The sequence below is a fragment of the Acanthopagrus latus genome, chromosome 9 (genome assembly GCF_904848185.1).
Source record: "Acanthopagrus latus isolate v.2019 chromosome 9, fAcaLat1.1, whole genome shotgun sequence".
In the NCBI taxonomy this organism is placed as follows: domain Eukaryota; kingdom Metazoa; phylum Chordata; class Actinopteri; order Spariformes; family Sparidae; genus Acanthopagrus; species Acanthopagrus latus.
Window position 1 is genome coordinate 23,395,357 of NC_051047.1, and position 11,950 is coordinate 23,407,306.

General features: G+C 42.3%; 2 protein-coding genes across 2 annotated transcripts in view; one reads left to right on the forward strand and one right to left on the reverse strand.

The window, feature by feature from the left end:
* Positions 1-5,178, reverse strand: part of LOC119026395 (transmembrane protein 163-like) — a 62,525-nt gene extending 57,347 nt beyond the window's left edge. The window contains exon 1 of the mRNA XM_037110755.1: positions 3,874-5,178. Coding sequence (XP_036966650.1) covers positions 3,874-4,075 — 202 coding nt within the window. The 5' untranslated portion in view covers positions 4,076-5,178. The remainder of the gene's footprint in view (positions 1-3,873) is intronic.
* Positions 5,179-6,163: 985 nt separating this feature from the next.
* Positions 6,164-11,642, forward strand: acmsd (aminocarboxymuconate semialdehyde decarboxylase). The gene is made up of 10 exons (XM_037110754.1): positions 6,164-6,353; positions 7,994-8,038; positions 8,713-8,809; positions 8,902-8,951; positions 9,460-9,696; positions 9,872-9,965; positions 10,427-10,522; positions 10,674-10,846; positions 11,107-11,205; positions 11,431-11,642. The coding sequence occupies exons 1-10, from the start codon at positions 6,297-6,299 to the stop codon at positions 11,491-11,493; spliced, it is 1,011 nt and encodes a 336-aa protein (XP_036966649.1). The 5' UTR covers positions 6,164-6,296; the 3' UTR covers positions 11,494-11,642.
* Positions 11,643-11,950: the final 308 nt, after the last annotated feature.

Consider the following 11,950-nt stretch of genomic DNA (forward strand, 5'->3'; position numbering starts at 1 on the left):
AGTCAACACTGCCGACTGTTGTTGACGGACAACCTGATCTTTCAATTTACTACTTCACCTGGCTTTAGTTTAGTTCTGGCAACTTGTATCCACAGTATAACTGTCGTTTACTACTTTGTATCCATATACGCATATATATATGTTTCCTGTACTGTTTGAGACTATGGTTGAGAAAAGACACCAAGTTTGAACGTAACTAGTTTAGAAATCTGAAATCCTGACGTGACATCTTCATTATGGTGTATATTCAGTAGTTATACATCCAGAATTTATTACATACACTGTCATTTTCACACTTGAAGTCATTAAAACATCTAAATGTTGTTTACACAAAGAAGAAAACATCACACAGGCTCCTTTTATCGCCACGACTCATGCTTACTGCACAAACCCATTCTCCCCTTGACTTTAACCGTATAGCAGATGTGAAATCACTTAATCTGGCTGTAACTGATTTTCTTTTGGAGACACAATGTCAAAGGCAATCACATGGCTTGTACTAGGATTTAAAAGTCATCTGGAAGTTTTTCTTCCATCAGGGTCTGTCTGTGGAAATGACCTTCTTAGAAAAGAGTGCTGTGAGTGTGAGAGTCACAAGGAGCGACATTTAGAGACACAATCAACACTTCTGATCAGACGATCATTTGACTTGATTGCAAAACTTGTTTTGAAACCTGTCTGATCCTGCTCTTATACAACGCCCCCATTTTCTATGGCAGGGCTCTTGACTGACTTTCCATAATAGTTGCCCTGGAGCACCTAACTTTTTCATTCAGAAGCACCAGGACATAATTTTGTTTCTTTACACCTTTTTCTTCCTTTTAATCCTGCATATGCAAGAAGAGATTACGATATCCTCAATTGTTTAATAAATAAACTAAATAATAATTTGATTTCAGGTTATTACTAGACTAGGTTTACATGGCTTGATGCTCAAAAAACACTTCTGTTTTGTCACGCAGGTCAAGGTTAAGGCCCCCCTCCTAAAGACCAAGTCTGCTCTGATTGGTCAGCTCACACACGCCTGAGCCATCACCACTCACTGTGTCTCCAGTCAACTCTGTTGTGTTTTCAGCTTCCAGTTAGCCTCACTTCCACTGTGAGTATAGGCATAAATAATATGAATGAGTGACATGGTGACGTAGTGTGATGTCATGTCAGCTGTCCGTGTGTGTGTGTGTGTGTGTGTGTGTGTGTGTGTGTGTGTGTGTGTGTGTGTGTGTGTGTGTGTGTGGCTGAGGGTAAGTCAGACAGCATGGTTAAATCACTTTGTTCACATGATACCAGGCAGGGAGGGGGATCAGAGAGCTGAAAGCATGTGCTTCACATCTCATTTCTCACACACACACGCAACCACACACACACCACACACACACGGCGTGGGTGGTTGCGTGTGCATTCTCTCTAGACACTTGTCTTTTGTCACACCTTTCTTTTCTAAAAATAATTAACATCAGCCTTGCAGCTTCAAAAGGCTGATTACAGACACACACACAGACAGACACACACACACGCACACACACACACAGACACACACACACACACACACACACAAAGCCCAGAAACACATGACTGAATATAATACTCCTGGGAGGAGTGTGAGCTGAAAGAGATAAATTAATTAGATTTTTTACATAATCTGTAAAACCTGTCTTTACCTGATTCATTTATATGCAATCTGAGATAACTGTGCAATAGATAGATAGATAGATAGATAGATAGATAGATAGATAGATAGATAGATAGATAGATAGATAGATAGATAGATAGATAGATAGATAGATAGATAGATAGATAGATAGATAGATAGATAGATAGATAGATAGAAACACAGGCATGGGCAAGCATGATCAGACTGCAGGGGTGTTCTTGCAGCCATGGCAGGGACTTTTATGTAAATAGGGGAGAGATGAGGAAAGCGAAGGAGGGAGGGAGACAGGGACACTGTGAATGTGAGAAATATATTGTGCAGGATGTGTTTGTTTAAATCTCCCCCTCGCTGAATCGCTTTTCACGTCCTCTTTAATATCTGCGTGTGTGAGACCCTCGTTCTCAGACAAGTTAATGACCTTTTTAAACAGATCGATTCACTAGTGACAGTTGCCAGTGTTGTTGAAGCTTCCTGCAGGAATGTCACGCTACTGGTTTCAAAAAGAGGTCTGATTGTATGTGAGCTTATGAGAAAATTAACCTACTTCTCGCGTGACGTATTACCTCAGTAAACGGTTTATGGACTCAGTCTGTAGTTTCAAGTCTTCTTCAATAAAGCATGCTGTTCATTTAGTAAATTATGGTGCCATTTAGAGTAAAATTGATGATTTGCATCACGTTTGGATTGACAGTTTGCTACCACAGCGAGTCTTCAGGATCTCCTCCCCAGCTCCGCCCTCTCGTCCAAGAAAGACAAGACGGTGCCAGACCTGAAGCTTCAAAACCAATAACATCTGTCATAGCTAGAGAAGCTTTGTCAGAGCCTCAGAGAGGAACCCTTGTGATGTCATACTGATGTCATCAGGGTTCTGTCTGGGTTCGTCCAACACCAAGAGTGATCACTGCAACAATAACTATCATGATAACGACGTGAGCATCCACAGTGACAAAACAATAAAGCTGTTGTGAGCGCCGAGCACGCGCTGCGCCCTCAAGCTTTGTCAGCAGCTTTGGAAAATGGATATCGATGCCTGTTACTGCTGTTTGTTACACAGAGGAGCAAACAAAAAAAAAACATGAAAAGAAAATGGTTTTATTACGTTCTTGAACAAGGAGAGGAGGAGAATCCAAGGCTGTGTTACAAGTGTGGCAGTATAAGTCTAAGGCAAAGTTATGTCTGTTTCTTTTGCAGTCAGGTGTTACAAAGGCATTCAATAAGTTGTTTAAATAGCCTCGACTGAGTTATTAAAATGGTGTTTCATAACTGCCAGCAATTAGCTTACATAACAGGGGTCGGCTACAGTTAGAGGATCCAGGGATCCAAACGTCAGGATCTCGCAGACTCAACTACTTTGATCGACAAGTTTCAGACCTTATAGAATTGCAACTATAAATTACTGAATTACGCCTTTAAGGGTTCAAATCTGACAGCTGGCTATTGTCTTTAAGTCTTTCAAGGAACTGCAACATCTCATCCTTCATCCTGACCTCTACTTTGTCTTTGAGAAGCCAAATCCTTCTCTCAGACACTAAATTCATAAACCCACTTCAGATGTAATCAATAACTCAACACACGCTCCATCACATCAGTCTTGCGAGCTACTTGAAGCTGCGCGGTTCAGTCAAAATGTCAATCACTCACTGAGAGCAGGAATAATCCAGCTGAATGCATATACAAGCAACAGGCTCCTGATTTATGGTACAACTGAAGGGCCCCTTTTGTTCTCCAAGGTGGAATGTGTTGGTTCTGTGGTTTCATGCATGTGTGAGATCATGACTGGGCTTTATTTCCAGAGGAAACATCACACACAGGCGGACTCACATGCGCTTAAGCAAATGCAAAGACACGCTTAAGGGGTCTGTTAGGCACGCATGTGACTGGTATCAGAAGCTGGAGAGCAGACTGAGTGCTATCGAAAATTCCCACAGCTGAGTCTGTCCCCTGAAGGCAATCCAATATGAATGAATGAATGAATCTCATAATGTTTTAAGCCTCGAATTCAACTTCGCCTTCACTCTGAATCCTGCTGATGTAGGACCATCATAAATTATTAAAATGAGGGCGGACTAAAAATACCTCGCAGGGTAAAAATACCCCCCTCCTGTCTCCCCGGGGGCCCCTCCACACGCACACATCCACGCTCACGCACATCTATAACTTTTTTTTTTCTTTCCTTTTTTTAAATAACCAGCTCCGGACATGACAGAGACAGATGGAGTTACCTTCTCCCTCCACACTGTCTGTGATCTTCATCTCCTGGCCCGTGGTGAACGTCTCGGGCTGCCCGGGGGCTTTGGCCGGCTGGTGATGGTTGTTGGTGAAGCCATCCGGGGCGCACTGGCCGTTCCGCACCGTGGCCGGGCAAGGATCCACAATAGTCGGGTCCGGGACGGGGTAGGACTCCTGGGTCGCCGGGTCCGTCATTGTAGTTGCAGTTTCTGGTTTGTTTTGCAGGCTCGCAGGCGGGAGAATAATAATTTAAAAAAATATATATAGATGAAAGATGAGGATGGGAAAATAAAAATATTCACGCCGGTTCGCTGAGTGCAGCAGCCATCCAGCGCGCCCGATCTGCCACCGGTGAAGACTTGCGCAAAGCTGAGGTGGTGCTGGTGGGGCTGAGAGGAGAGACGGAGAGATGGCGATAACAGGAGATGAGAGATAAAGGATTTATCTCCCCAGCATCAGCAGCGAGCCAACTCCCCCTGCGTGAAACTCCCAGACAACAGCGAGGGAACAGCCTCGGTGGAAACAGGCTGTCCGGCGGAGCCACTTAGAGACAGTTTAGGGTTAGAGATGCGGCGATGCGATAAACTGCTGAGATCTGCTGTGGATCTGACAGGCGGTGCCAGCAAGTTTATTTTCCTCCTCCCCTTTCCTCCTTCCCTCCTTCTCTCCTCCTCTCTCACAACTCAGCTCCCTGTTCCCTACACAGGCCACAGCGCGAGATAACCAGTGACCTCCATCCACAGTCAATCAATCAATTAATCAATCAGTCAGTCACAGCGTTTACAAGTTTGACGCACGGATGAAACACAGCTGAAATGCATCTTAGAGAACTGTATTTTTCCTAGAACAAAAATGTAAATGTGATATTGTTTCCTATTATCAATCTAATCTTTATTATATGATGCTCAGATGAGCCTTATTAGTTTAATTCACAACTTTATTGATTGTGAATTTGCTCCAAAATCCTACAAATGCGCTATCAAGTTCTCCTAACCAGCGGGAAACAAAGTTGTGTACTACACCACAGCCTTGTTAATGATTGTTTATCTGATGCTGTCCTGAAGCTGGACCTGCTCACCGCCACAATTAAACACCAGGTGGCGCCGAAACATATTAAATGTGAGCAGGTGAGTATTCAGTATTCAGATCTATTGGCTACCAATACCACACTGTAAAAAATACCCCTCAACATTAAATGTCACTTAAAGCAACAGTATGTCAGTTTTTTAAACACATTTTCAGATTCATACTTTATACACTTTAATTTTCAGAAGTTATTTTTCGCACATGGTGCAGTGTCCTGTCACACACTGGGTCAGAGGCAGAGCAGGGCAAGCAAGTCTATGCTAAATTGCAGAAATGCCAGTTTCTACATAATGTGGCTTTAAAGGGTAACTCCACCAATTCTACACATTAAGTGTGTTTACAGGTCTTGTCGGGCACTACTGCATATGTGGGGAATTAAGTTGTATAAAGTATTTTGTGGCTGCATGTAATCTGATAAATTGCCTACACTGACATCACTCACTCATTAAGTTGCATTGTGGGTAATGTAGGCACCAGGCTTTGAAAAGAAAGAAGAATGTGTGGAGTTTAAGAGGCGACACCTCTGTTTCCACTGGATCGATTCTGATCGTTTGTTTTTAAACTGTCCACACTGTTAAAGGTCACTTCTAGACCAGCAGACGCTTTTTAAAATGTAACAACTACATTACCCAGGGTGCAGTTTAGCCACTGAGTGACCGCACTGTAGGCAGTTTATCAGATTATATGCAGCTCCCTCTGGAGCCACAAGAGGCTTCATACTACTTTTTTCTGTTTTTTTCTAAAGCTGCCAGGCAGGTGTAGTGGAGTCAAAAGTCCAAAGTTGAATAAAACGGAAATACTCAAGCAAAGTACAAGTACCTTGGATTTGTTTCTGAGTAAATGTACTCGGTTACGTTGCACCACTGAAGATGTCAGTCAGCTTTTCTGTAGCTCTGTGATTTTCACCTGTGGTGAGACTACGGCCTGATGGAGTAATGTGACTGTTGCAACATCCAAACATGCACTTATCATAAAATATAAAGCACAAAATGCTGACGCAGAATTATACAGGCATTAGAATGAATGTCTGTGTGTGGTTCTGGTAAAGTGGAGTGTAAATAATCTAGTCTTAGACTGTAATATCACGTCATGGGTCAGGATATCCAACATTAATGAGGCTGAATGCCCTCCACAGACTGATTATGACTTTCTGTTTGTCTGATAGATTAGGTAATAAATTACCAGGTTGTCCCGGCAGCAGCAGCTGGTCACCTGTCGGTCATTGGTTTCTTTCTGAGGGCGGAGAGTAAAACTGCTGAGATTAGCGTTCAGTTGCTGCAAGAAACCTCCTGCAGAAGACCTCCACGTTTCCCTGAGGGACACCAGAAGGATGAAGGTTGATATTCACAATCATATTCTACCAAAGGAGTGGCCGGATCTGAAGCAGGTAGGCACTGAGAGACAAGCTCATCGACAGCCTGAGAGGTTGTTTTTTTATGTGTAAATCCACTTAGAATGCTTGAGTGGGTTTTTTTTAAAACACATTGTTGTTTGTATCGGCTCTGTAGCTCATTGAATTAAATGCCAGGGAGATAAAAATGTACAGACATCTCCCCACTGGAGTGTCGGCAGCAGGGAGTTTAACAGCTCACTCCATAAATCTGTGTTCTCTATGGATGGTTAAACTTTAATCAATAAGTGGCTCTGGCCTTGGTCTTCCCTGTCCTATCTGCTCCTGCCCTCATGTCTGTGTCAGTGTGGAGGCCCGGCTTTAGCTAATGATTTCCCACAGTTAGTGCTGGTCTGCTGCCTGCTGCCATCATCTTTCTTTCTTTCTTTCTTTCTTTCTTTCTTTCTTTCTTTCTTTCTTTCTTTCTTTCTCCTTTACTATAGACATCTGGCTTTAACTGTATGCAAAGTGTTATTTAGTGTTACACAGAAACGATACTGTGTTTCACCACTTTCGCAGCTTGTTTTAGATAAACACACTGAAGGTTCACATAAATATAATTGTGAATGACAAGTTCAGAATTTATTACATTATTGCATGTCCAGCTTTCCTGTATCACTGGGGCCCGTTTGTTGTTATCTGTATCCTATGACTGATGAGATTATAAAGGTTATTATATGTGACAACAAAGCCATTGTTCTTTGTCACACTTCCTGTTGTTTTCCTCTTCATGTGATTACTGATATATATTTTTTATCATATCCATCAGGAGACCACAAGGTTTCTGTAAAAAACTTGTATTTCCACTGTATCTAGCACAAGGAGAATTCACAAATCAATCTAGGGAAGAGTGATACAGCATAAGTTTACAAGTCGATCAACAGTGGTGGAGATGATGCTGCAGTCAAACACAAACAGACAACAGAGAAAATTAAATATAAGAAAAATGTGAGCAGACGAAGAGCACAAAGAGCGAGGAAAGTCGTCAGGAAAGCAAAAAACAAGATAAAGACTTACACAATTTGTTTTTGCTTTTCTACATGTTTTTTTTTTTCAGCTATTTTTAGTTGGTGGCAGAATTGAACATGAACGCAGTGATGGAGGGAACTCTGTCACTCCACTTTGTATATGTTCTCCACTGTTGCATATACATTTGATTTAAAGCAGGCTGTCACTGAAAAAGCTACTTTAAGAAATACTTTTGAGGGAAGGGCACCAAGTCCATCCCGCAGTTTGAAAAGCTGAAGCCTCTCTGTTGTATCAACTGAGTACACAGCACTGCAGATCTGCAGGGATATGAAATGGGGCTTTACTGGCTGTATTGCTCACGTAGATCACTTGCGGCTTCATCTGTATGCAAGAGTCAACAGCCTCAGATGGCGTTCACTGAGAGTTTTTCCAGGGCGATGGAGAGGATAGTCCTCTAGCATGAAGATTGAACCCTCACAGATGGGATAACACAATCAGTAGAGGCTTTTCCACAGCCAGACGTGTGTGGGATACCAAACTACGTCCACATTTATGCAGAGATCTGACACCTAAATCAGATGCACCAGAATCTAATATAAATGTGCTCTTCAGTATCTGACATCTTCACCAGTTATGAACCATAATCACCCTTTTTGCATGTGTTTCAGAGGTATGGATACGGCGGCTTTGTCCAGCTCCACCATCACTGCAAGGTGAGTCACTTGTTTTTTTTTTTTTTCCTGGCATGCACACACAGACGGAGTATAGGTGCAGCATGGGCACTTATGCAATTGTGCTGCATACTCTGCTGGGAACACAGCAGGTTCTTCCCGGCTGCACCCCACCCCGGTGGACCTGTCAGCCCGGTCCTCGCCGTGCGAGCAGCTGCAGAACTCAGCACGGTGCCTCTGCATCATCAGAGAGATTCACCTCGATGCTGCAGACCTCGGAGCAGCCCGGCCACTGTGCAGCAAAGGGAACCTGCACATGAAGACAAACAGCTGATGCATCAGAACATCTGTTTAGGTCCTGATGCCAATGTTAAAACAAGATCAACGAGGACTCCGAGTCAATTACAACCACTAAAAGGAGGGGAAAAAAGACTCTCCAGATGTTGTTTGTATATCTGCCTTCACATACACACCAAGAAGCTTTACAAAGACAGTTCATGGATCATGAAATAGGCTAAATGCCAGATGTAAATAAAAGTTAACGTCCTGTACGCTTTCCATGACACAGTATCAATCAGCTGTCTGCTGCCATCATGTGGCTGTGTTTTGAAAGTGTTATAAAACACGAGCATGAAAATTATAAATGTAATGAGGGAAATGAACAAGTAGAGTACATTTGTTTGTAAGGACACCCACACTCTGTGTTTTTGTGTCAGGGTGAAGCAGAGATGGTGAAGGACGGGAAGCTGTTCCGGGTGATTCAACAAAACTGCTGGGACGCAAACACTCGCATAAGGGACATGGATCAACATGGTAGATGCACACAAATGCACGAAAGCGACCATAAACAGCAGTGTATCATCTGTTTAGTGACTGAAATGGACGTTTGTGTTCATGATCATCAGGTGTCACAGTTCAAGCCCTTTCTACTGTCCCTGTGATGTTCAGTTACTGGGTGAGTGAACACGAAGTCTGAGCAGCCTGGATCAAAAACAGTGCGGCTATTATATTTTATTACTTTTTTACTGTTTTACTTTGTATGTGGCGGACCCTGCCACCTTTCTAGCTTCAAACAGTGTTCTGTGGACCATATTTTCCTCTGAGAACAGCTTGTTTATTCAGTTGTGGAAGAAATAAATATCTGTGAGTTTGTGTTATTACCTCATTAATGTTCTTAATATCACACGTTTGGATTTCTTCTCCAGAACTACATTGTGCCCCTTTAAACCTGAAACACTGTTGACTGTGATAAATTACTGTGAGCTGAACCTGTTCCCGTTGAGAAAAAGGAACATATTGCATTTTGAGGCTTATTTGTGCATCACCACACTTGTCTGCAACATTTTTAATTCCTCTGCAGTCACAGAGGTGTCAACACAATAAAGAATATGTGAAGCAAATTTGATTCCAGCCTCCACAGATACAGTATATTTACCTAATTAAATCTTATTTTGGAATTACAGGCCAAACCTCATGACACGCTGGATCTCTGTGTCCTTCTAAATGACAATTTGGCTGAGACAGTGCGCACCCACCCCAAGAGGTTTGTGGGCCTGGGCACTCTGCCCATGCAAGCTCCTGACTTGGCTGTACTGGAGATGAGGCGCTGTGTGAAGGAGCTGGGCTTCCCTGGGGTGCAGATTGGCTCACATATCAACAACTGGGACCTAAATGCCACTGAACTCTACCCTTTCTATGCTGTGAGACCTTGAATATTGCAGGACATGCGTATTTGATAGCACAAAGCTCTAGGAGTTGAAAATGTACCTGCGTATGTACAAAATGCATACCCAGGTGTGAGACAGTCCTTTGTTTTGTGAGGTCAAGTTCTCCTTCATGGAGATATACTGATCTGACTTTGTGTCTGCCACGCAGGCAGCCGAGGAGCTGGGCTGCTCCATATTTGTCCACCCATGGGACATGCAGACAGATGGGAGGATGGCTAAGTATTGGCTGCCATGGCTGGTGGGTGAGGGAAATGAGATGGAGTCGGAATTGGAGATATTTAATTACGCCCCCCCCCCCCCGGTCATGTCAATAAAACAAAACAAAAAAACAGTTTTTTTTCTTGAAAATGAAGTAATTTTGTGGCTGAAATCGATCCGTGTTTAATTATCCGTGCATAACGGAACACATAATGTATTTTCTACAATGATTGATGAAGCCATCAAAAACCAAATCGTTGTTCTTCCCTGCGTGGTGAAACTCTCTAATTGGTGTTGATTTTCTAGCACTGTTGATTTCACATCATATTTGATGCACTGTGGTTACAGCCGATAGTAACCAGGAAAACTTGATTTAGCATTTTGATTCACTTCTCATTACCTAGTGTCTTAACACATTTACATTGTCTCATACTAACAGCACAATATTTATTTGAAGTACAGCTGAAACAAGGTACTACATTTTGTTCTTGCTTTTCCTTCTCAGGCATGCCGTCAGAGACAACCATGGCTATTTGCTCGATGATATTTGGAGGCGTCTTTGAGAGATTTCCTAAATTAAAAGTCTGCTTTGCACATGGAGGTAAAGACCAGATGTTTCTGCTGTAGCACATTCAATTCACAGCAGAATAATACAACCACTTATGCTTCAGTTTCAATCTTTCTTCAAAGATGCCATGAGCCACTGTATGGACGATGTTTGACTATTATTACTTTTGTTCATCTGGTTGCAGGCGGCTCGTTTCCATTCACTATTGGTCGAATTGAACATGGCCACAAAGTCCGGCCTGACCTGTGTGCCGTTGACAACAAGATCAGTCCACGGAAATACCTCGGTTCTTTCTTCACTGACTCCCTGGTTCATGATCCCGTCGCCCTGAAGCTGCTCATTGACATCATCGGAAAAGTGAGCTTGTTTTCTTTCATTGAAAGCACAGACATGCACACAAAGGACATTCAGAAGACACAGAGGAAGTATTGCTGGAGAATGTGTGGAACATTTCTGTAAAGACACTTTAACCTTGGATATAAAAACTGTGACGCCAAACGGTGTCGAGCATTGTGATGCTGCAGAATGAGTCAGTATTATTATTATTATTATTGTTGGGTGTGTATATCTGAACATGTTTACTGCTAAAAGTTAACATGCATGTATTCCTCCTGCAGGATAAAGTGATGCTGGGAACAGATTATCCATTCCCACTGGGTGAGCTGGAGCCTGGATCACTGATCCAGTCAATGGACGAATTTGATGACAAACTAAAGGTCAAAATATTTTTCCCTCTATTTCAAGAATTATGTTACCTCAGTTGTGATCCGACTCTATTACGTCTCTATAACGACTCTGTAACAAAGTCTTATTAACAGTCAGGATGTTACAATCCATCCCAAACATTCTGACAGTACGTCCTCAATTCTGTACTTTCAAACTCTTAGGGTACTATATATCCGGTCCAGTGTTTAATAAGGCGTGTGCTTTTTGTTTTGCAGGATAAATTACTCGCTGGAAATGCTCTGGAATTTTTGGGCCTGAAACGAGAGCAGTTTGAGTAACATGAACATCTGCTACAGCCAGCGACTCAGTGCAATGTCTGCCTTCAAGTATTCCTATTTGAATGATCAATCATTCTGTATAAGCTTGTATAGTAGATAGAACCAATTGTTGTTTGATGCAATAAATGAGTGTTTTACTCTGAGTGGCAAATTGCATTATTTGTTTCAACCCAAAATAACCTGCAGAATGGAAAATGGGGGAGTTATTGGTAATGCGCAAGAACGGCAAGTGATCAGTCTAATTTATGCTTGTGTATGATTTAATTTCTTATTGTAATAGTAAATAAACATATAATTTTCCCTTCTCCTCAGTTGGAAATCATGAAATTCTATAAGCTGTAAAAGAACATGTTGATAAGATGAAAGGGTTCCTGCATTCAATATGAGGATGCCAGGAAATTTTGCACATCAGATCTTAATGACCTATACACTAATATGTGCTCTAACTCTAAGAATG